The 25,340-nt window shown below is 47.3% G+C and overlaps 2 protein-coding genes across 12 annotated transcripts; both read right to left on the reverse strand.

Moving 5' to 3' along the window:
• Positions 1-1,562: 1,562 nt before the first annotated feature.
• Positions 1,563-7,613, reverse strand: LOC308579417 (ribose-phosphate pyrophosphokinase 1). 2 transcript variants are annotated; one of them, XR_014004461.1, is made up of 7 exons: positions 7,341-7,613; positions 5,895-6,078; positions 5,010-5,108; positions 4,453-4,577; positions 3,849-4,022; positions 3,346-3,548; positions 1,563-2,657 (listed from the first exon to the last, which is right to left on the reverse strand). XR_014004461.1 is itself a non-coding variant. In XM_081180533.1 (7 exons), the coding sequence occupies exons 1-7, from the start codon at positions 7,460-7,462 to the stop codon at positions 2,565-2,567; spliced, it is 957 nt and encodes a 318-aa protein (XP_081036659.1). In that variant the 5' UTR covers positions 7,463-7,601; the 3' UTR covers positions 1,563-2,564. The 2 variants fall into 2 exon arrangements, 1 of the variants encoding a protein (XP_081036659.1); XM_081180533.1 differs by having other exon boundaries at positions 3,346-3,505; positions 7,341-7,601.
• Positions 7,614-11,032: 3,419 nt separating this feature from the next.
• On the reverse strand, positions 11,033-25,242 carry LOC308579378 (FERM and PDZ domain-containing protein 3-like). Of its 10 annotated transcripts, none has more exons than XM_081180391.1 (15): positions 25,165-25,242; positions 22,718-22,979; positions 22,497-22,599; positions 22,227-22,272; positions 22,010-22,096; positions 21,411-21,539; positions 20,640-20,771; positions 19,970-20,089; positions 19,530-19,666; positions 18,902-19,019; positions 18,715-18,804; positions 18,261-18,440; positions 16,411-16,540; positions 14,433-14,990; positions 11,033-12,788 (listed from the first exon to the last, which is right to left on the reverse strand). In XM_081180391.1, exons 2-15 carry the CDS (start codon positions 22,863-22,865, stop codon positions 11,356-11,358), a joined length of 3,411 nt encoding a protein of 1,136 aa, XP_081036517.1. In that variant the 5' UTR covers positions 22,866-22,979; positions 25,165-25,242; the 3' UTR covers positions 11,033-11,355. The 10 variants fall into 10 exon arrangements, with proteins under 10 accessions (XP_081036517.1, XP_081036520.1, XP_081036519.1 ...); XM_081180394.1 differs by having other exon boundaries at positions 22,718-22,952; positions 25,165-25,217; XM_081180393.1 differs by having other exon boundaries at positions 25,104-25,188.
• Between the last annotated feature and the right edge of the window lie 98 nt (positions 25,243-25,340).

The raw sequence follows: 25,340 nt of genomic DNA on the forward strand, positions 1-25,340 counted from the left end.
GTCTTATGGAGTGAATGCAGGCTACGCGGCTACCCCAGAAGCCAGAACACCGAAAGGGAGCGCTGCGCAGCGCTCCCTCTTGCTGTTCTAGCTTCTGGCTTAGCCCCTCGGTCCCTTCCCCCACCTCCCGGAAAAGCCCACAAGAGCTGCACTCCCTTTAAAGAGCTCTTGGGGGCTTTTCACCGAGGAGGGAGAAGGGCAGCCTGCTTTTCCTAGGGGAAAAGCCTGCAAGCGCCGCACACACGCTCCACACGGCTCGTGAAAGGGAGTGCTGAGCAGAGCCTGGGATGCTTACAGGCTCTGCTCAGCGCTCCCTTTAAAGAATATATTTTTCCTTGCATTCCCCCTCTAAAAACTGGGTGCGTCTTATGGTCAGATGCATCTTATGGAGCGAAAAATACGGTGAATATGCGCATATATATGTATACATACACACACAGTGGTACCTCGGGTTACATACGCTTCAGGTTACAGACTCTGCTAACCCAGAAATAGTACCTCAGGTTAAGAACTTTGCTTCAGGATGAGAACAGAAATCGCGCGGCGGCAGCGGGAGGCCCCATTAACTAAAGTGGTACCTCAGGTTAAGAACAGTTTCAGGTTAAGAATGGACCTCCAGAACGAATAAAGTTCTTAACCTGAGGGACTACTGTATGTGTGTATATATATATGATAGCTTATATAATATATACTGTATTTTCTGCTCTATAAGACTCACTTTTTCCCTCCTAAAAAGTAACGGGAATGTGTGTGCGTCTTATGGAGCGAATGCAGCCTGCGCAGCTATAACAGAAGCCAGAACAGCAAGAGGGATTGCTGCTTTCACTGCGCAGTGATCTCTCTTGCTGTTCTGGCTTCTGAGATTCAGAATATTTTTTTCTTGATTTCCTCCTCCAAAAACTAGGCGCGTCTTGTGGTCTGGTGCGTCTTATAGAGCGAAAAATACGGTATATATCCATATTTATATTTTTATATATGTATTATGATCCATCTGTGTCTGTCTCTGTTTCTCTCTGTGTGTTTTAAAATATTCCTCATGAAATCAACCTTCATTCCAATTACCGTATTTTTCGCTCTATAAGGCGCAGCCCTATCCCTAATAATAGTAATAGTAGTAGTAGTAGTGATAGTAGTAGTCTGGGCGGCTTTCAACAGAACAGAAATAAAATTATTATTATTATTGTTGTTATTATTATTATTATTATTATTATTATTATTATTATTATTATTATTATTGAAAATGGCACTGGAGACCCTTCCGACTCTATCTGGCTTCCAGCAAAATACTTTTATTTTATTTATATTTTATTATATGTTTTTATATTATATTACATTATATTATATTAATTATATTATATTATATTATATTATATTATATTATGTTATTATATTATATTAATTCTATACCGCCCTATACCCGAAGGTCTCATTAATACAATAACTCATCACATATAAAGAGCTTCCCTATCTCAAGTAAATCGTAGAAGAGGAAGAAATTACAACTCGCAGCATGCCAAGCTGCGATCCACCCCCACCCCCTGAAAATGAAGCAATAGAGGAGATTTTGGGATTTTAAATAAGAGTTTATTATTCATTCGTCCATCATCAGGAGTTGAACCTGGAACTGGAGGTGGGGAACAGGAGCTTCAGGAGTCTATAATTCCCAACTGGGCGCCCGAGGGCGAAGGGTTGAAATAAACAGGATTTTTTCTGAGTGGGGAGAACTGTAGCAGCAATTCCCCCCTCTGAAATGAACAGGACACATCCTATATTAACCCGCAGGTTAATATTTTTTTCATTTAAAGCACGCTAGAATTCCCATACTGCCACCCGGGATCTGAGACCAGAATCCGAAAAAATTGGGGTTATTTTTTTTTGGGGGGGGGGGAAATAATGGGAATCGAAAGTTGAGATCGGATGAAATGAATAGATGCGAAGAAAGGGAATCCAAGCTCAAAATTAAGTGTATTTTTGAATGGGATTTAGGGGAGTTGTAGTGCCGCTGGGCACCTGCTTCCGAGCTCAAAATTAAGTGTATTTGGGGGGGCGATAGGAGACATAACGAAATGAATGAGGTTTAGGAGAGTTGTGGCACCACTGGGCGCCTGAGGGAATTCTAGCACCAACAGCAGGCACCCCGATTCCCCCAAAAAGTTTTTTTCTGGGGAAGGAAACTAGCATGGGGTACGAGAAAAGAGGGGAACGAATGGGATTTGGGGCTGGGAGTGATAGCTTTAAAACCCCAAATCAAGGGGCAGGGAATTGTAGCGCTGACACCAAGTAATTGGATTGCCCCATCGGATATGAACAATAAATACCCCATTTTAAATTGTGTTTTAAATTCTGGCCGCCAGGCACCCCCAATTCAAAGGATTTCAGGAAGTGAAAGGACCAGAGAAACGAGTGGATAGAATGAGCCCCAAATTAGACCCGCGCTAGAATTCCCATCCACCAGCGCCCCAAACTGAAAAAGGGGGAATCGTGGGATAAAGCCAACTCAGCACTCTGTACATGCACAGAGGACTGTTTTCCCCCAAAGGGAATTTGTGCGCCAGGGCCGGGAACTATAGCGGGACGTGGCTGAACAGGTAGGAGACGGACTCGCCGTTGTGGGTGCGGCGGATAGCTTCAGCTAGGATCATGGAGATGTCAATCACCTAGGGGGGGAAGAGAGGGAGAGGCAGGGTTAACTGGGCACCAGGAGTTATATGAATGAATTAGTATTTGCGTCAGCCCTTGGCCATAGCAATAAAACAAGATGAATGAATGAATAAATCTTCACCTGCCAGTCAAGCTTTGAATGAATGAATGAATGAATGAATGAATGAATGAATGAATCAATCAATCAATCTTCACCTGCCAGTCAAGCTGTGAATGACTGAATCTTGATTTGTGCCAGCCCTCTGCCATCACAATAAAACTACAAGACGATAGACAAAAAATAGAAATGCGATGCGGCGAGGTGGAGCGAGGAAGGGGCCAAATAATCTGGGACAGGCCATAGAGATAATGATAATGATAATGATAATGATAATAATAAATGACAGTGGAAGGTGTGAGAATGATCAGAAATGTGCTAGAGATGATAATAAAATGATAATAATAATAATAATAGATGACGATGGACGGTGTGAGAACGATCAGAAACGTGTCACAGAGATAATAACAATAACAATACTAATAATAAATGATGACAATGGAAGGTGTGAGAATGATCAGAAAGTTGCCAGAGATGATGATGATGATAACAATAATAACAACAACTGAGGATGTCGATGGAAGGTATGAGAATAGTCAGAAACGTGCCAGAGAGATAATAACAATAACAATAATAATCCCCCCTACCTGGATTTTGGGGCAGTGCTTCATCTTCTCCTCCTGCGGGATGGTGTTAGTGACAACGACGGCCTCAAACCCTGCACCGTTAATCCGGGAGATGGCCGGGCCGGAGAAGATGCCGTGCGTCAGGATGGCGTAGACCCGGGTGGCACCCGCCGAGAGGAGCCTGCGGGGGAAAGCGGGTTGGGCTGGATGACCACAGGGGTTGCCTTCCAAGCAGGGTGGGTAAAAATCAATGATTTTTTGAAATAATAATAACAATAATAATCAGATTTTTTAAATTTAAATCTGATTGTTTTCAAACATTTAAATCAGATTTTTAAAACATTTAAATCAGATTGTTAAAATTTAAATTGGGTTTTTAAAAATTTAAATCAGATTGTTAAAATTTAAATTGGATTTTTAAAAAATTTAATTGGACTTCCCCCCACTTAAATTGGATTTTTAAAATTTTAAATCAGATTTTAAAAAATTTAAATCGGATTTCCCCCCACTTAAATCAGACTCACTTGTCCGCGGCGTGGCAGATTGTCCCGCAGGTGTCAGCCATGTCATCCACCAAGATTGCTGCCCGGTCTTTGACGTCGCCCACTAGGACCATGCGGTCGACCTCGCTGGCCTTCTTGCGCTCCTTGTGGATGAGGGCAAAGTCGACGTTTAGGCGGTCAGCGATTGATGTCACCCTGGGAGAAGGAGGTTCTAGGTTGAGATGTCTTGATTTAAAATCCTTTTTTTTATTATTAAAATCCCTTTTTATGAAAAGGTTCAGCCTTGCTGGCATCCTCTTAATATGGACAAGCGGAAGGAGGTTTCCTTTTTGGAATAATAAAATCATTTTTTTACAGATAGGTTCAACCTTGCTGGCATCCTACAAATATTGACGAGCAGAGGAAGAGCAGGGTATAAGTAATAAATTGTTGTTGTTGTTGTTACTACTACTACTACTAGTAGTATTAGTAGTAGTAGGATGGGAGATTCAAAGGATGGAGCAGCTGGGAGGGTCCCCGGGGGGGGGGGTCATCCAGTCCAGTAAGTCAGGAATCTCAACGCAGAATCCCCGAATGGTAGAGCTGGAAGGGACCTGTGAGAAATTTTTGGAAATTCTGGGGTCACCTTTTGGCCCCCCCGGCGTCTGGCGAGACGATAGTGCAGTTCTTCCACTCGGCGATGTTCTCCTTGATCCACTTCAGAACAGCCGGCTCGGCATACAGGTTGTCAACGGGGATGTCAAAGAAACCCTGGCCCAGGAAGCAGAAGCAGAAGCATATATTTATAACCCATCCGTCTGGCTGAGTTTCCCCAGCAACTCTGGGTGGTTCCCAATCATCATCATTATTATTAATAATCTGATAAAAGCAGTTGGAAAATGGCATAAAATGCAGACCATAATAACATGGTCAACGTAATAATACTGTAGTGGCCTGAATATAAGACTCACCCCCCAAATTCCGACCATGAAAAATTAAAGGGTGGCTTATATTCAGGCCAATATGGTACCATATTGACCTGAATATAAGCCTCGCTTTTTCCCTCCAAAAAAGCGCTCAAATATTTCACAACATATTAAAATTTAAAACAACATTATTAACGTAAGTGTTGACTAGTCAAAATATTCAGAAAGTTCACACGTGGCCATGCAGGCTGGACAGGATCAGCCCTGGGGGCCCCACCTGGATCTGAGAGGCATGCAGGTCCATGGTGATGATGTGGTCAGCGCCAGCCACCGAGAGCATGTTGGCGACGAGCTTGGCGGAGATAGGCGCCCGGCTCTGCAATGGAAAGGGGGCCGCTGAATCGGGTGCTGTGCTACAACTCCCATCCTGCTTAGCAGGCAGGTTCCCACCCATAACCCAGCGTAGCTAGCAAGACTCCAACTCCCATCCTGCCCAGCAGCTAGGATCACAACTGCAATCAGGCCTAGCTAGCCAGACTCCAACTCCCAGCATGCCTAGCTCAAACGACTCCACTCCCCATCCTGCCTAGCAGCCAGGATCCCAGCTACAATCAGGCCTGGGCAGCTTTCCTACAACTCCTATGATGCCTCGCCAGCCGGCCTACAACTCCCATCCTGCCTAGCAGCCAGGATCCCACCTATAACCTAGCCTAGCTAGCAAGACTCCTTGCCCATCATACCTAGCAGGCAGGACTCCACTTCCCATCCTGCCTAGCAGCCAGGATCCCTGCTGCAATCCTTCCAGCCTAGCTAGCAAGACTGCAACTCCAATCCTGCCTACCAGGCAGGACTCCAATTCCCATCCTGCTTAGCAGGCAGCATCCCAAGTAGGCTAGCTACCAAGGCTCCAACTCCCATCATGCCTCGCTGGCTGGCCTACAACTCCCAGGGTCCCAGCTATAATCCAGCCTAGCTAGCCAGACTCCAACTCCCAGCATGCCTAGCTCGAAAGACTCCACTTCCCAGAATGCCTAGCAGGTAGGTCTCCAATTCATTCCACCTATAACCCAGCCTAACTAGCAAGACCGGGGCATCGCCGCCCTCAGTCCAGTCAACCCAGCAACTTCACCCCCTCCCAAGTGTGCTATGAATCCCCGGAAACCTTGTCCTTCTTGTCCTGCCGGGCGTAGGGAAAGCAGGGAATGACGGCTGTTACTCGGCTGGCCGACGCAATCTTGCAGGCGTTGATCATGATCAGCAGCTCCATCAGGTGGTCATTGATCTCGCCGCAGCCGCTCTGGACAATGTAGACGTCCTCGCCGCGCACGCTCTCGCCTATCTCCACGCTGTGGAGATTGCATTTCCCCCCGATTTAAATAGATTTTTCCCCCGATTTAAATTGGATATTTTCCATTTAAAAGGGATATTTTCGATTCAAATTAGATGATTTTGATTTAAATTGGCTTTTTTAAAAAAAATGCTTTCTAAATATTTTCTTTTTAAAGTACATTCCAGTCCAAAGGCTATTCAGCAGGAAATTAGGATTTATTATTTTGACTGTTATTTTGGAACCGGTTCAGTTGTAGCCTATAATTGTTGCTGTGGTGGTGGTGGTTAAGGATAAGGGTTAGAAGTAACAATAGGACTTAGGGCTAGGGATTAGGAAGAATAATAATAATAACACAGTCTTTTTTTAAAAAAATTGTTAAATCACATCAGTTAACAAACATGGATCCATATACTATCATGCTATTGTTTTAGTGAAAGAAATAGTTTTGATTGTTATTAAGGAAACAATTATTTTTCTCCTTCCATTCAATCAAGTTGTCCAAATAGAAACCGTTAACTTAATATAACTCACCAGAATATCATAATTATCTGTCAGTTTATTTCTAAGAGTACTGTAGAACCAAATCAGTCATTTTTGATATAACTGTAAAAACGACTCTGAAAATGTATCATTCCTAAATGGAAAACTTCATCTGGTTGTCAATAGGAAGATTATACAAGCAAGAATGAGTCTTTCTGTTAAAAAATGGTTTAAATCAAGTCTTACTGACTAGGGATTTAAATCGATTTGTTTTAAATCAAATCCACCCTGCAGAAAACTACAGTTCCCACAGTGATGCCCATCTCTGTCATGGAAAACTACAGTTCTCATAGTGGTGCTCCGCATTTCTTTCATGGAAAACTACAGTTCCCAGAGTGCTGCCCCCATCTCCTGCTTGGAGAACTACAGTTGCGGACATGCCCCCAGTCCCCTAGAGACGCAGCATTACATCCAGCCTGGAGGAACTACAGCTCCCAGCCTGCCCCGCGCACTCACCTCAGACCCAATGGCTCCGTGGCCTCGGAAAACTACCCTTCCCAGGCTGTTCCGCGACCACGCATACGCCCATCCTACCACGTCCCTTGCGGGAACCACACCTCCCATCATTCCCCGAGCGCTCCCCTCAGACTCATTGGCTCGCTCGTCTGGGAGATTATTATTCCCTTCCCAGCCTGCTCCGCGGCCGCGCATGCGCCAAACCCATCACGTCCCTCGCACCCAGCATGGAACTACCCTTCCCAGGTTGCCCCGCGGCGGCCAAGCATGCGCACAACCTACCACGTCTCCTGGTTGGAGAACTTCTTGGTGACCACCTTGCCCAGCTCCAGGCCCAGCCGGTCGGCGATCCTCTGCGACAGGTCCTGGTGCGAGGAGCCGCTGAAGAGCTTGATGTTGGGCATCCTGCTGGCCAGCGAAGCCGCCGGCGAGAACGACGTGCCCGAGCGCGACGTCGAGGCCTCGCCCACCTCCACCCCGGGGACAGGCCCGCCGCGGGCGGCTCGCCGCTCGCCCTCGGCCGCCTCGCGCCGCTCCAGCAGGCCGAGGAACGCGTCCGGGAGCGCAGGCCGCGCCCGCCGCCTCAGACGACGGAGCCGCACTGCGCTGCCATCTTGGGAGCGGGCCTTTATATCATCTCGGGCGGCGCGCGCAGGCGCGGCTCGCCAAAGGCACGCCCACTCGAGCGAGGGGCGCTTGCGTGAATGCTGAGACAAGCCCACTTTGGAAAGGCGCGCCTGCGCAGAAGCAGAGACGGGCCCGCTTTCGCGAGGGTGAAAAGAGGCGGTGAAAAGGGCCGGGAGGCGGGTGCGCAGAGGGCAAAACACGCCCCTCCGCTAAAAAAGCACGTCTGCGCACACGGCTCCTTGAAACGGAGTCTCCTCAATGGGTCGCCAGGCAACGCGCGCCTCTTCAGCGAGCGAGACACGCCCCCACCGGCGACGGACGCCTGTGCAGAGAGCCTGTTCAGGAGTATCCAGTGCAAGTTTGCGCTTGCGCTGCCGGAGGAGGCGCGTGATTGGTCGACGAGAGTCGAAGTGCAGAAGCTGCCGCCCTGCGCGGCTTCGAGGAGCGCGTGTGCGCACGTGCGGACTCTGTAAACGAGACAGGCAGCAATCCAACCGGTCAGTTGCAAAGCGCTCAGCTTCCATTTCTTAGGGAGACTTTCCTGGATGGGAAAATTATTTTCCGGGAAAACAAAGGAGGAATAAACCTCACCAGCGCCTTAATTCCCAGGCTTTTATTCATTCATTCATTCATTCATTCATTTATTTTAATAATAATCTATAGCGATCCCTTGACATTCCTTAGTTCTTCTGCAGGACCCCTGCGCAGCGCCAGTGAAAGTGAGAAGAAGCGAAAGGAACTTGCAATATCGGATAGAGCCTTGTCATTTTGTAACCAATTGTTAGGGTTAGGCATGAGGGTTAGAGATAGGAATTAGGGATAGGAATTAGAGATAGGCTTGTTATTATTATTACTAAATAATAATAATACCAGGTTTTTTCCAGGCCTTCCCATCTCTAAACTTGAGATTATTATTAGGGTTAGGGATAAGGGTTAGAGATAGGGATAGGAGTTAGGGATAGGGTTGTTGTTATTCTTATTAGGGATAGGGTTATCATTATTATTATTATTATTATTATTCTGTTCGGAGCCTCCCAGAGTAGCTGGGGAAACATGGCCAGATGAGCAGGTATCAATATTTTATTTATTTATTTATTTATTTATTTATTACTTATATCCCCACCCTTCTGGCCAGGTTTCCCCAGCCACTCTGGGCGGCTCCCAAGAGAATATCTAAAACATGATAAAACATAAAACCTCCCTTCCGATTACATTTCCAGCAACAATGATTATAATTATGGTTTCCTTTGTACGAAATAAATGGATTGATATCGTTCACATATATATATATATATATATATATATATATATATATATATATACACACACACACACATATAGACACACACACATATAATTTGTGTATGTATACACTGCCCATCTGGGCGGCTCCCAATAGAATATTAATAATAATAATAATAATATTAATAATAATAATAATAATAATAAATAATAACCCTATCCCTAACTCCTATCCCTAATAATAATGCTATTAGTTATACAACGCCCATCGTGCTGGGTTCCCCCCACATTTTTCCAGGGGGCAAAGGCTTAAAAAACCACACCATAACCCGCTCCCCCCAAACCTGTCCCCTCCCACCCAATTTTCCCATTCCCCCCCCCAAGGCCTTCCCATCTCTAAACCTGAGCCTTCAGAACTCCTGGTTGCAATTCTCGGAAGCTTTCCCAAACCGCCCAGAGATCTTGGGTAGGGATGGGAAGGCCTGCGGGAAACCAGGTTTTTTCCTCTTTTTTTTTAAACTGTTTTTTCTATAAATGGGGAGGGGGATATTCAAACTATGTCAAACGGTTTTTTTCCAATTCCCCTGGGGGGGACAGGTTTGGGGGGAAACAGGAAAAAAAAGTTTTTTCCCCAGGCCTTCCTTCTCTAATCTTGGGTGAATTCCTTTATTTTTTAATTTTATGTTATTGTTTCATTGTATATCATCATTATTAGTGATTATTAGTGATTATCAGCATTTTTATTATTATTAGTATTTGTATTATATGATTATATGATTATATGATTATTGCTGTTATTTCTATCCCACCCATTTCATAAAGAAATAAAAAATAAATCAAGGAAGAAATATGATGGTTTTGGGGCAACACAGGACAAATAATAATTTTTGTTGTTGTTGTTAAATTCAGGAGCCAAAATGTCCAAACTCCATGGCGTTCCAGATCTGTATTATTTATATCCCACCCATTTCATAAAGAAATAAATCAAGGAAGAATTTTCATGATTATTTTCAGGTATTCCTCTCAGATGGGCTAGTACAAACAATAAAATGGATATTGGATATTGGTGGATATTGTTGTTGTTACATTTTTATGTTTATATTATTATTTATTTCCCCCAAATTTCATAAAGAAATAAGAGTCAAGAAAGGACTCGGATTAGGTCCGCTTTTCAAAATTAACATTATTATTAATATTAATATCAATTATTAATATTATTTGCTACTTAATATTACTTAATATTATTACTTGCTTTGATTAGTTATTTAATAGTCCACATTAATATCATTATATATTAATTTTAACCAACATTATTCTGGATTAATATTAATTAATATCATTGTTTAGGAATAGTCCATATTTTAAAATAAATATTATTATCAATTTTTTTAGGGGGGGAGAGATGTCACAAACACAAGATCGATATGAAGATTCGTGTATTGGCATAAATTTGCATATAAGTTTCACATCTTTCTATATAGACAATCTCAGGTCAAATTTACACAGATATAATTTCCATATATCTATACATATATAGTCTTTATTATGTATAATATATACAGGCATGTAAAAAAGGGGGGTTTTCTGTGTCCAGAGGGAACCACAAAGGCCATCCAGCCCCACCCCAGGCAAGGCCACCTCAGTGCCAATCATTGTGGTACCAACCATTGTGGTTGCCAGAGTCATCCAACCATCTCCCAGCTTCCTTCTTTTCCTGCATCCCTCCATATTTCCATTCTTCCTTTGTCCCTACTTCCTTTTCTCCTTCCTTCCTTCCTTCTTTCCTTCCTTCTTCCCTTTCTCTGTCCTTCCTACCTTCTTTCCTTTGCCCCCTCCCTTTCTGTTCTTCAGTTCTTCCTTCCCTGTTTCCTTCCTGTGGTTCCTTCCTTTCTCCCTCCTTCCTTTCCTTCTTCCTTCCTTCCTTCCTTCCTTCTTTCCTTTGTCTCTCTCTCCCTTTCTCTGTCCTTCCTTCTTTCCTTCGTCCCTCCTTTTCTCCTCCCTCCCTCCTTTTCTCCATTAATCCTTCCCCATTTCCTCCCTCCCTTTCTCTATCCTTCCTCCCACCTCCCTCCCTTCCTCCCTTCCTTCCTTCCTTCCTTCCTTCGTCCCCCCTCCTTTTCTGTCCTTCATTTCCGTCCTTCCTTCATCCCTCCCTCCCTTGATCCGTTCTTCCTACCCCATTTCCTTCCTCCCTTCCTCTGTCCTCCCTTCCTTCTTTCCTCCCTCTCTCCACTGGACGGTCCTGTGCCAATTCTTGCAGTGGGTGGGGTCACCCAACCGCATCCCGGCTTTCAGAGCCGAGGAGTTGGACTACATGACCGGCCTCCCGCCAATGGAGCCCAGGGCACTGCGAGAAAATTGCCGCCCTCCGCCTTCCCCGCAAAACAGCTGCCTCGTCACACTTCCTTGAACGTCCTCTCAGCAAGCCTCACTTTGCCGCCGGTGCCGTCAATGGGCGCACTGGCTCCTCGCCTGTCTGCCTGGCTGCTGACTCCTCCGCCGCCCTCGCCAGGGCGGTGTAGTTCCTCGCCACCTCCTCCACCTGAGCCAGCAGTGCCCGCCGCCGTGCCTCTTTGCCCACCACCGCTGCCATCTCCGCCAACCGCGCCAGCACCTGGAAGCTCCCGGCGACGGCTGGCAGCAGCCGTGCCGGGCTCTTCTCGGCGCCTGCTACCCGCCGGCAGGCAGCCCTCAGTTCCCGGAAGGCCAGTGCCAGCTCCCGCCGGCCCTCATCTGGCACCGACGCCCCATTCCCTGCCGCTGCTGCACATTGCCGCAGGGCGCCCAGCAGCTGTTCAGCGTCGAGCCTCACCGCCGAGAACCCACCGGGGAAGGCGTACTCCCGCCTGCACAGTTCGCGGATGCGGTCGAGGCCCGATGCTGCCCGTAGGTCAATCTCCTGTGTCCGGGCTGCTGCATCCGGCATTGGCGGCACCGAGTAGCACAACTCATCGGCCTCGTCGTCACCTCCCCGCGCTGAGAAACAGGAGCGCACTGAGCAGCAGCCCTCTCCACCCGGCCCCAGTTGCTGTGGGCACACGTCATCCGGGAAACGCGGCGCTGGATCACCCTCTTCTGGAACGGCCCCTTCCCCGCTGGCGCGGCGCTGCAGCTTCTCGTAGCGTGGCGCTGCTGCCACCATGCACTCGGTCCCCAGGCAGGAGGCGCTCTTTTCCACCTCTCTCGGCTCTGGGCTGGCCGAGCGCACCCGTCGACTCGGGAATCCTTGTGCCACCCGCTGCGGGCAACTCTCTCTCCCTCTGCAGTCCCACCGCGACACACTGGGCGCTGTTGGCACAGGGCTGGTGCCAGGTGGGCAACCACAGCCCCCCGGCGCCGGACCCTTCAGGAGTTGCTCCAGGAACTCCAGTTCAAACTGCTTCACTTTCCGGAGTTGCGCCCGGCGCTCATCCGTCTCCCGTTTGAGCCGTGCTGGGAATGTCGCTGAGAAGAGCTTCCGGAAGCGGAACGCCGGCCGGGGCACCCGCGGCTGCGCCGGGACCTCCAGATCCTCTCCATGTGGCACCTTGGGTTCAAGATCAGACACTTCCTGGGGTGGGGGAACCATAGTATCTCTCCGGATCCTATCCGCCGGCACCTGGCAGCTCTCTGTCTCCTTCTGGGGACACTCTGGTTCAGGGTTCGAGGGGCAAGGCTGAGCACTGGGACTTGGTTTGGCCTCGGCGAGCCACACTGGTGAGGACTTCCCAGTCTTCGCCTGCCAAGTGGGCGCCCCACAGCCTCTCAAGCGGAAAGGTAGGTCCTTCTGGACCAGGAAGCCATCCGGGTCGACCCGTTGTGCCAGGAAGTAGGTGGCGTTGGGGGAAGCGTCTGCGTCGAGGGCAGCCAGGACGATGAGACCTGGAGAAACCACAAGGGCCGGGAGCATTAGGATGTTGAATAATAATAATAACCCTATCCCTAATCCCTATCCCTAACTCCTATCCCTATCTTGAACCCCTATCCCTAACCCTAAATATTATTATTATTATTATTATTATCTTTTTATTTCTACTCTGCCCACCTGGCTGGGTTTCCCCAGCCACTCTGGGCAGCTCCGAAAACACAACAACAACGATGATGATGATGATGATGATAATCATAATCATCAACAACAATGATAATAATAATGTTGTTGATGATGATGATGATAATCCTATCCCTAATCCCTATCCCAAGGGATGGATTTAACTGTAGTGATCAGATGGGATTACCATGAGGAATTATAAAATATGCATCAAGCCAGTGTGTCCACGATGAATGCATTGTGTTGACTGGGTTTAATTCATTGACAATAATTTCTGACCAAATCCCACAACCCTCTGCATCTCTGGCCATTTCCTCTACTGCCCATCTCTCTTGCTTGACAAGTCACGTACACAGCCCAGTTGCTTTGCCAGGCATGCATCCTGGGCCATAAAGATAGTGGGCAAGTTTCTTTGATGTAGCTTTTCTGAAATGTTAATCTCAGGATGTTGATCTTAGGGCCTGGAAACTGATCTCACCTGAAGGTGATAATGATCGCTGTCTTCCTGGCCATCCTTATGTATATTGCTTGTTTATCACCTCCCCGGGGTTGCCAGATGCACTCCTTTGTAGTTCTGTTTTGTTTACCCCAGAAATATGTGTGCTTAATTAGTTTTAGTAGTTTAACTTTGTCCCCACATGGGATTTGTTGAAATGCTCAGAAGAAATCTGATTGGTTCTTACGAACACTCTGTAAAAAGTTCTTTTGTGAATAATACGACCTGGGCCTGGGCCGGAGGGTGGAGAGACAGATTATTATACGTACCCTTCCCAGAGTCTTGCTGGTTCAAGCATCTGTGTGTATTCTTATTGATCAGAGTTCAATTCTTCCTTTACTTTGAGAACACCTCACTCGGCACCCTTTTCAACTACTACTACTACTAATAATAATGATATTGATGATGATGTTAATAATAATAATAATAATCTATCCCTATCCCTGGGGGTGGACTTGACACCCTCTTCAATACTAATATTAATACGGTGGTGCCACGCAAGACTAAAAGAATCTGTTCTGTGATTCTCTTCGTCTAGCGGTTTTTTCGTCTTGTGAAGCAAGCCCATTGACGGATTAGCGGATTAGCGCTATTAGCGGCTTTTAGCGGCTTTTAGCAGCTTATCAGCTTATCGGATCAGCTGATAAGCAGCTTAGCGGTTTAGAAAGGGGGGGCGGGGGGAAAACCCGCAGGAACTCGCAAGACATTTTCGTCTTGCGAAGCAAGCCCATAGGAGATTCATTTTGCGAAGCACCTCCAAAACGGAAAACTCTTTCGTCTAGCGAGTTTTCCGTCTTGCGAGGCATTTGTCTTGCGGGGCACCACTGTACTACTACTACTACTACTACTACTACTACTACTAACTCTATCCCTAATCTGGGGTGGACTTGACACCCTCTTCAATACTACTATTACTACTAATACTAATAACCCAATTCCTAATCCCTATTTCAGGGGGTGGGCTCGACGCCCTCTTCAATACCCGTGGCTGACGCCGGTGGTCCATCCTCCGCCTCCGCCAGGGCTTCCAGGGCCTGCAGGGTCGACACCAGCGCCTCGTCGAGATCCTGGGCTCGTTCCCGGACCGTCCGGGACCCCGGCACCACTGCCTCGACGAAGGTCACTGGTAGCTGGCCCCCGGCATCCTCGCTTGGTGCCGCCCACTGGCACCGGGTGTCGTCCTCATCAGAGCTATTGTCTCCGAAGCCAGGTGGCGGTGCCGCGATGGCCAGGGCGGTGGTGGGGTCATCCTCATCGCCCTCGCTGCCCGGTGGCGGCAGCGCCGTCAGGTCCAGGCCAGCACGGCCCAGGCTCCGTCCGGGACCGTCCACCGAGCGGGCTCGGGCGCGCCTGGCACCGCAGCCCTCGCCCTCGGCACCCGGGAGTTTCAGCACTGGATCCGACTTGGTCCTGGGCCGCGTTTCCCCATCTCCAAAGATCCGGTTCTGGTTGGGGTTGGGGCGGCGGCGGCGTGGCAGCTCCGGTGGCATAGCACGGCGGATGCTGCAGGCACTACGGTTCCCAGCCTCCTTCTCTCTGCCTGGAAAAGGAGAGACCAGAGGGTGAGGATGGTTGCCAGGGAAGGTGCTCCGGCGTTGTATAGTCTTGACCCGTGATGGTCTTGACCCTCTTGACCCGTGATTGGCCTGATTCAAACCTGGAACCTCCTGCGTGTCCGTAGGGCATTCAGATTTTCTGCACCTAAATGTATTATTTTCTGCACCTAAGTGTATTATTATTATTACTATTATTATTATTGACGTCTCTATTCTCAGTAGAGAAATATAAATGCATGATTGTTGTTGTTTTGTTGCTGTTGCTGTTATTTCGGATGTCCCTATTTTCATAGGAGAAATGTAAAATTATTATTATTATTATTATTAAGATTGTCCCTATTTTCGTTGGAGAAACAAAAAAGTAAAATTGTTGTTGTTGTTAATGACATCCATATTTTCATAGGAAAAATGTAAAATTATTGTGGTCATTATTATTATTGACGTCTCTATTCTCAGCGGAGAAACATAAAAGCATTATTGTTCTTTTCTTGTTGTTGTTATTTAGGATATGCTTATTTTCATTGGAGAAATGTAAGATGATGATGATGATGATTGTCCCTTTTCTCATTGGAGAAATATAAGAGTGGACGAATTGGCGAGATATAAATCAATTGTTGTTGTTTTTGTTAACAGGGACCCAGGCTGGTTTCCCTCAAGCTGGTTGGAATTTCCTGAGCTTGGAAATGTACCTGTCTTGGTCATGGGAGCTGGTGTATAAATTCTCATTCTCATAATAATATAAGTATTAATATTCATATTAATATTTGAATACTATATATAGTAAATTATTTATCTGGGAACTCCAGGATGTAGGCCGGTAGATACATTCAATTAATTAAAAAGAAAAGAAAAGAATAAAAAAGAATAGCATAGCATAACATAACATAACAACAACAACAACAGGGGGACCCAGGAATTGAGCGGTATATAAATTCAATTAATAATTCTAGTATTATTATTGATGTCTCTATTCTCAGCAGAAAAATGTAAAAGCATGATTGTTTTTGTTTTGATGCTGTTGCTTGTTATTGTTGCTGTTATTTAGGATGTCCCTATTTTCATAGGAGAAATGTAAAATTGTTGTTCTCGTCTCAACAGAGAAATGTAAAAGCATGATTGTTTTGTTGTTGTTATTTAGCATATGCCTATTTTCATAGGAGAAATGTAAGATTATTATTATTATTATTATTATTATTATTATTATTATTAAGATTGTCCCTTTTTGTTGGAGAAATGTAAGAGTAAAATTAATAATAATAATAATAATAATAATAATAATAATAATAATAATAATAATAATAGGGGCCCAGGCTGGCTTCCTTCAATCTGGGATTCTGGGTTTTCATCTCCTCCAGAAAAATCTGACTTTCAGCTGCTTGGAATTTCCCTTGCTTGGAAACGTACCTGCCTTGGTCATGGGAGGTGGTGCTACCGGGAAAAGCGTCCTTCTGGAGTCGGCCAGTAGGTGGCAGTAACCAGAAATGAGGCCAGCAAAATTGGTGGCTTCTGGCCACTCCATCAGAAGCACCAGCGGCTGGGGAGAGAAGTAGTATTGGAATCATAAAATCATAAAATATTGATATTTATTATTATTATTGGAATAATAGGACCATACAATATTCTAGTCTATTACTATACTGTCATACCTCAGGTTGAAGTAGCTTCGGGATGAATATTTTCAGGTTGTGCTCCGCGGCGACCCGGAAGTAACAGAGCACGCGCTTCCGGGTTTCGCCACTCGCGCATGCTCAGATGCTCAAAATGACGTCATGCGCATGCACGGAAATGGCAAATCGCGACACGTGCAGACACGGGTTGTGTTTGCTTCAGGATGCGAATGGGGCTCTGGAACTGTAGGGGTGCACATTTCCAGAGTGTGAGGATCAGATGGGATTACTATGAGGAATTATAAAATATGCATCAAGCCATTGTGTCCGCTATGAAAGCATGGCATTGACTGGGTTAGATGCATTGACAATAATTTCTGATCAAATCCCACAAGCCTCTGCATTTCTGGCCATTTTCTCTACTGTTCATTTTCTACGCCTGACAGGCACATATCAGCATTCTAAATACACAGGCCAGTTGCTTCATCAGGCATCCTGAGCCATAAAAGATAGTAGGTAGCTTCTTTGATGTAGTTTTTTAATCTTTAGATAGAGCTTAAGGGCCAGGAAGAGTGTTCACAAAGAGATGGTAAATACCACCAGTCTTTCCTTCCTTTATTGCTGTTTATGACCTCCGAGTTTGCTGAATGCATTCTTCCTTTTTAGTTCTGTTTTATTTACCCCAGAAGTATGCATGCTTAACTTACCATATTTTTTGCTCTATAAGACTCACTTTTTCCCTCCTAAAAAGTAAGGGGAAATGTGTGTGCGTCTTATGGAGCGAATGCAGGCTGCGCAGCTATCCCAGAAGCCGGAACAGCAAGAGGGATTGCTGCTTTCACTGCGCAGTGATCCCTCTTGCTGTTCTGGCTTCTGAGATTCAGAATATTTTTTTTCTTGTTTTCCTCCTCCAAAAACTAGGTGCGTCTTGTGGTCTGGTGTGTCTTATAGAGCGAAAAATATGGTAGTTTTGTAGTGTAACTTTGTACCCACGTGGGGTTTTTTGAAGTGCTCAGAGGAAATCTGATTGGTTCTTATGAACACTGGGTAAAAAGTTATTTTGTGAATAAAACGACCTGGGCCGAAGGGTGGACAGGAATTATTATTATATTGCACTCCTCCCAGAGTCTTGCTGGTTGAAGCCTCTGTGTGTTATTAATCAGAGTCTAATCCTTCCTTTGCTTTGGGAATGCTACAGGAACAGATCCCATTTGCATCCAGAGGTACCACTGTATTCTTATTGTTCTCATCATAATAAAACCTGAATATTATTTAAATGAAAAAATCTGATTTAAGTAATAAAAATCTAATTTAAATCACAATATAAATTGAATCAAAAGAATCCGATATAAATTGAAATAATCAGATTTTTTAAAAAATGTGCTTTAAATTAAAATCTGATCTAAATCAAAAAATCTGATTCTTTGAATAAATTTTTTTATTTAAATAGAAAAAATGTGATTTAAATTAAAAATGTGATTTAAATAAAAATGTTATTTAAATCAAAAACCAAATTTAAAATTTAAAAATCTGATTTAATTTTTTTAAATTCAGATTTAAAATTTTGAAAATCTGATAGAAAAAAAACAACAACAAAGAAAATCCGAGCGACGGGATGGCCCCCAGGCGGCCCTCCAGCCCGCCCACCTTTGCATCCACAATGCCGGTCTCCACCCTTGCCACACCCGGGTTCTCCCGGAAGAGTTGGACTCTGCTGATCTGGCTGAATTCGCACAGGACAGTGGTCAGGTTGGTGCGGAGGTCGATGACGTGACTCACGCCATGGCGGGGGCCCACCAGGAGGGTGGGGGCCGTGTCCTGGCCGTCCTACGAGAGAGTCAGAGTAGTCAAACTCAGACCTGGAACCCAGAATAAGGACCCGGAACCAAACCGGAACCTGGAACCAGAATCCAAGCCCGGAACCCTAGCCGAAATGAACTGGAAACCAGAACCAGGAACTGGAAACCATACCAGAAACTGGAACCCAGAATACAAGCCCGGAACCCAGAGCCCGGAACTGGGAACCAGAAAACAGAACCTGGCACCAGAATCTGAGCCCAGAACCTGAAACAGAAACCAAACCAGAACCCGGAAGCCCTACCATCCCAACGGTCTGGAAGATGACACTGGAGAAGGTGGGCAGCCGGTCGAGGAGGCGTAGGTACTGGAGCTTGGCCCGGGTAGGGGAGACCTGCGAAGAGAGAATCGTGGGGTCCCTTGGGGTCATCCAGTCTGACCCCAGGCTCAAGACGGGGGTTAGGGACCCATCCCAGGGGTTAGTGTCCCACCTGGGCGCCGCGTCGCTGGTGCGCCTTCAGCTGTTGTGAGAGCGACCGGCGCAGGAGCTTGTCCTTGGTAGCTGGCAACAGAGAGGGAGGCAAGAAGGGCTCCAGACCCCACTCCTTCCTGGGGAGAAAAAGGAAACGCACACACTCCAACTTACTTACTTCCTGCCTACCTTTCTCTGTTCTTCCTTCCTTCCTTCCTTCCTTCCTTCCTTCCTTCCTTCCTTCCTTCCTTCCTTCCTTTCTCCCTTCCTCCCTCCCTCCCTCCCCCTCTCTCCCTTTGCTCTTCCTTCCCTGATTCCTTCCTTTGTTCATTTCTTCACTCCTCCTTCCCTTTCTCTATCCTCCTTCCCTCCCTTTGTTCTTTCTTCCTTGTTTCCCTCCTTCCTTTCTCTGTTCTCCCTCCCTTCTTTCTGCTGTCCCTCCCTCCCTTTTTGTTTTTCCTTCCCCCTTCCTTCCTTTCTCCATTCTTCCTTCCTAAGAGAAAAGGAGGGAGGAAAAAAAGAAGGAAGGAAGAAAGAACAGAGAAAGGGAGTGAGGGACGAAGGAAGGAAGGACGGTTGGCTGTCCCGGGTGTGGGAACAAGGGTTGGTCAGGATGACCCTCAGGGTTCCCCCCAGAACTCACTCACTCGACGTTTCTGAGCGCCACCTTGTGGCTGGGACGGGTGGCCGAGACGGTGATATAGATGTGGAGCGCCGTCAGGACCAGGAGCGACTCCGGATCGGGGTCGGCACCAAACCGCTCCCGGATGACATCGTTGCGGCTCTGGAGAGGGAATTATAAGCACCACCTAGTGGTTACCACGAGGGACTGGGAAGCAGTGACTAGTGGTTATTGACTAGAAAGCAGCACCTAGTGGTTTGTGAGTTGCAAGCAGTCCCTAGTGGTTAGATCGAGGGACTAGGAAGACTAGTGAGCTGGAACTAGTGCTTACCCCCAGCAAAATAATAATAATAATAAATTTATACTCCACCCATTTGAGGAGCAGTGAGGACCACTAGGTGGAGCAGCCGGCTAGAAGGAAGGATTGGGACCCTCTAACCACACATTCACACACACCCCGCTGACCTGGATGTAGAGGTATTCGAAGGCGGCGGCGTCTCGCCGCAACAGTTCGGCAGGGTCTTTGGGGTAGAAGCTGACCCGAAAAAGGCACCGCATTCCTTGGTAGTGGGTCCGTTGAACGACCTGGGGGGAGGAAAGAGAGCTCTGGCAAGGGGGTGGGCTAGATCACTGTTCCCCAACCTTGGGCCTCCAGCTGTTTTTGGACTACAACTCCCATCATCCCTCGCTAGCAAGACCAGTGGTCAAGGATGATGGGAATTGTAGTCCAAAAACAGCTGGAGGCCCAAGGTTGGGGAACACTGGGCTAGATGACTCTGGGGTCCCTTTCCCCTGTCCATCCTTGTGGGATTTGGGAGAAAGGGAGGGAGGGACGAAGGGAGGGTGGGAGGGATGATGGAAGGAAGGAGAAAAGGAGGGAAAGTCGAAGGAAGGAGGGAGGGAGGGAAAGAAGGAAAGAAAGAAGGAAGGAAGGAAGGAAGGAAAGAGAGAGAGAGAGGGACGAAGGAAGGAAAGAAGGTAGGAAAGAAGGAGGGAAGGACAGAGAAAGGGAGTGAGGAAAGAAGGTAGGATGGATGGATGGGAGGGAGGGAGGGAGGGAGGAAGGAAGGAAGGATTTCAAAGCTCTGGTGGGGGGGGGTTGGACTAGATGACCCCCGGCTCCCTCCTGACTCACGTGGGCCAAAGGCTGCTTCTCCTGTAGGAGGAGGAACTGGTGGCTCCGCTCGGGGCTGCGGTATTCCAAGACAAGGGAAAAATGCTCAATCCGCTGCAGGGAAAGGCGATCCTGGAGGGTTGCCATCACATCCTGGGAGGGTTGAGAGAAAAGCATTTTTGAAAGAATAAGAAAAATAAATCCTTTTTTTACAGTAAGGTTCAGCCTTGCTGGCACCCACCTTAATAGTGACAATCGGAGGGAGGTTTCCTTTTTGGAATAATCAATTTTTACAGTTCTATTAAAAATGACTGATTTGGTTCTACTATTAGAAATACACAGACCGATAATTATAAAATGATGTTGAGGTTTAATAAGTTAACTTTTTATTTGGACAACTGTTTTGCTCTACTTTACTGGAAGGAGAAGAAGAATCATTTCCTTAATAACAATTATTTAACTCAAACAATAACATGATAGCATATGTATCCATGTTTGTTAACTGATTTTGATAAAAAAGGACTGTTTTAGCACACATTAAAAACTTAAAATAAATCCTTCTTTCCTGATGTATTAAGAATTACAATGTATCAAGAATTAAGAATGTAACTTAAATAGAATTAAATAAATAAAATAGAATGTAACTTCAATACATTCCTTTGGACTAGAATGTAACATAATAGAAAATCTCTAGAAATATTTTTCCTCTGAAAGCATTTTACAAGTCACTAACCACTAGGCGCTGCTTCCCAGCCCCTTGCTCTAATCACTAGACACTGCTTCCCTTTCTACCTTGACGGTGGTGCGGCTGTCGAAGGTGAAGGACTTGACCTGCCCGTTTTCGAGGAAAACCTTCAGGACATTGGGGATGAGGAGGAGGGCTTCCTTCTTCAGCATCTCCTGCGGGCGGAAAAGCAGAGGCTGGCGGAATAATAATAATAATAATAATAATAATAATAATAATAATAATAATAATATAAAACAACTACCTGACTTTTAGAAGACATCTGAAGGTAGCCCTGTTTAGGCAAGTTTTAAGGTTTGATGTTTTATTCTGTTTTTAATCACCCAGCTGGATGGGCCAGGTATAAATATAAATATAAATTATTTATTTATTTATTATTATTATTATTATTATTATTATTATTATTATTATTATTATTATTATTATTTATTTATTACTTATACCTCACCCACCTGGCCGGGCCTCCCCAGTCACTCTGTGCAGCACATTAGCTATCTTTAACAAGCCCAAAGAGGCAACGGAGACATGAAGAAAGGAGACGACCACATCCCCACCCTTCCAGAACTCATAGAATCATAGAGTTGGAAGAGACCACAAGGGCCACCGAGTCCAGCCCCCTGCCAAGCAGGAAACACCATCAACTCACCGGCTCCGGCTCCGAGAAGCGCACTTTGGCAGGGTTGGACCTCAGCTTGGCCTTCTTCGCAGCACTGATGAAGGCCGACTTGGGCGACTGGAAGGGGAGAAGGAAAAGATGGGCCTTGTGGGAGAGGTCGGTCGCCTTCCAAAATCTCAGCCGGAAAAGCAGATTCCCGACTTGCCAGTGGGTGGGGGTTGAGATGGATGACCCCCGGGGATCTCACCTGATGGGTTGGCAGCACGGTGAAGACAGCGGACTCCTTGGCGCTTCTGTGGCAGGAAAGGAACAAAGGAGACATTTAGGGTTTCCTTGAGATTTCTGCCTCTCCAGGGAGTTGGACTGGATGACCCTCGGGGGTCCCAGCTCCCCTGCGTTGAAATTCCTCCAGAAAGAATCTGTGGATTTGTAGAGGAGGCAGGAACTGCAGCTCTTAAATTTCAGAAGGGTCACCCAGCGGACCAGCATGTCTTGAACCCGCTTCCTCCTTCCTCACCTCACAATTTTGATGAATCTCTCCCGGGCAACATCACTCACGTCTTCATCACCGATGGCCCAGATCTGGTCCCCGGGAAAGAGTTTGTCCTCCGAGGGTCCGCCTGCCAAAGGAAGGGGCAGCTGGTGTCTGTCGGGGGGAGAGAGACCCTCAGCGTCATCTAGTCCAACCCCCTTCCAACTCGATGATCCGATGCTGAGATTTATCCCCGGAATCCTCACCTGCCACTACTGAACGCACCACCACGGGCCTCTCGCCACCGGCCACAAAGCCAAACCCTCTGTCCGGGTGGCGCCGGATCGTCACCTGTCGGAAGGCCTCGGAAGGCGGCGGTCCCCATTCCATAGCATCCCAGCTTTCCTCTGGCATTGCATCTCCAGCGGCTGGAGAAAACAGGATTCCAGGACACAGGGAGGGAAGAATCCTATCCTCGGTCTCTATCCTAATGCACAGAATCTGGGATGCCAGCAGGGTTGAACCTTTCTGTAAAAAAGGGATTTTATTATTCCAAAAAAGGAAACCTAACCCCTATCCCTAACCCTTATCCCTTATCCCTAACCAGGGGCGTCTTACCTATAGAGACTAGTGGCATGGGGCATCAGGGAAGAGGTGGAGGCTGAATGCAGCGCCTCCCAGCATCAGCTCGCCACCCTTGCCTGCCTCCTCCAGCCCCGCAGGCAGCGCTGTCCTCCCTAAAAAAAGGTGGACAACTCTGGGAAACGGGGGGGGGCACCGGAGGGAGCTTTGCACCACGGCGCTTGATATGCTTAAGATGGCCCTGCCCTAACCCTACCCCTAACCCCCAACCTCATGCCTAACCCCCAACCCCTATTCCTGTTTTCAACCCCTAACCCTTATCTCTTCCCTGCATTTCAGCCTTCATCAACTGCAAAGTTGGCATCGATTTGCACACTGCATTTTCGCCAACCAGGTGCAGCATTTTGGCTTTCCTTTGCCATTTTGTAATCAACTGCAATTCAATAACTGATTGCATTTTTTTTTAAAACCAGAACCATTTTATTTATTCGTTGGGACACAGCTTCTCCACAAAAAGGCCCCACAAATAATGCAAACGTAAATGTCCAGTTAAGGCACCACCTCTTTTAACATTCACAATAGAGCTCAAAATATTGCTTTTTCGTTTGCAGTTGGCCTTCAGATCCAGGAAAATCCAGCAGCAGCTGCAGGGCCTGATCCTGTCTCAGAGGAGGAGAACCCTACTCACTGTGGGTGGGAGAGATGCCCTCTGGCCATGCCACCTCCTCCTTTTCTCCTGCCAGAAAGAGGGGGGGGGGTGGAGGGAGGGAAGAATTCAGCAGATCAAGAATATGAAAGAAATTGGCTGCTGGCCTGGTCCCAGAGAAAGGGATGGGAAAAGAGAGGGGGGGGAAGAGGAGAGAGGGAGAGAGGAAGGGAGATTTGAGAGAGGAATGGAGAGGCAGAGAAAGAAAGTAGAGAGAGAGAGAGGAGATGGAGAGAAAGGGTAAGGGGAGATGGGGAAGAGAGGAAGGAAGGGGGGGAGAGAGATGCGACACTGGAGGGAGAGGAGAAAGAAAGAGAGGAGAAGGGGGGGGAATGGGGAAGAGAAAGAAGGAGTCCAGGGAGGGGGAGGGAGGAAAAGAGAAAAAGAGGTGGGGGAAAAGAGAGATAGAGGAAGGGAGATTTGAGAGAGGAATAGAGAGGGAGAGAAAGAAGGAGGGAAAGAAAGAAAGAAAGAAAGAGAGGAGAGAGACGGGAAGGTGAGAAAGAGAAGAAGGCCTGAGATTCATCCGGCATCGGCATGACCTGTTTTTGACATCCTAATAATAGTAATAATAATACAGTAATAATAATAGGCGTTCCTCTGACCCACCAAGCTTGTAACTCCATCCAAAGTAGCCTTGGCGGTCCCTTCCCGCCCTATTATTATTCTCCTCTTCTCTCCTTCCCCCCATCTCTCCTCTCCTCCTCTCATTTCGTCGTTCTCTCCTTTGATACCTTCCTCTCCTTCCTCGGAGGTCGGGTGGTTGGATGGAGATTCTTGGAAACGGACCATTCGCGGCGGCAGGGATCTCAAGAGAGAAGCCTGGAATCCAGTGAGGTGACATTCGTGGTTCCCCCAAACCCCGAGGTCCTTTTCACACGTGCTACGAGCAACGGGTCAGACTGGATGACCCTCAGGTACTTTGCCATCCGAACCTTCCATTCGCCAGGCTATCACTGGTGCCGGGGAAAGGATCGAAATGGACTTACCCGCTTGGTGTGTGTAAGGAGGACTTTGGGGGGGAATCTTGTCCCCCATCTGTCCCAATGGGGGTCCCCACGCCCCACATTCGCCCCACAACCGTCGCCATCCGTAGCCCCCCAAAAGCACGAGGCGAGATGGGGCGCCGGGGCCGTTGCATCCCACTTTGTGAAAGCGGGGTGGGGAACCAAAGGGATTTGCCCGCCTGGCGGGGGGGACACATACCCTCCAAACTGCCCCAAACTGCTACGGGGCCGCCCATCTTTCGAGAAAAGAGGGGCAGGAAGAGGGAGCGAGCCGTTTGGGGGGGCATTAGGAGAACTTGGGGGCCCCTCCACCTGCTCCGTCGGGAACCCCAAGACCAGAAGGGGGAGGGCGTATACCTCGGGCGCAAGCAGACCCCCTCCCTAGTTGTAGTTTTTTTATGGGGGTCGCGGGCCTTACCGGGACTCCCTGCGGCCCCACGAAATCGGGCCGGGAAGACGGCGGGGGGCAGCTCCGGCCGCGCCTGCGCACTCGCGGCGCTCGTCGTCACTGCAGTACACGGGAAGGGAGGGGGGAAGCGAAGAGGGGAGGGGCGCCCCAAAAGTCATCCAGACTGACCCCCCGCGAGGCGGGAA

Source organism: Podarcis bocagei (genome assembly GCF_964188305.1).
Source record: "Podarcis bocagei genome assembly, chromosome: Z".
Lineage (NCBI taxonomy): Eukaryota > Metazoa > Chordata > Lepidosauria > Squamata > Lacertidae > Podarcis > Podarcis bocagei.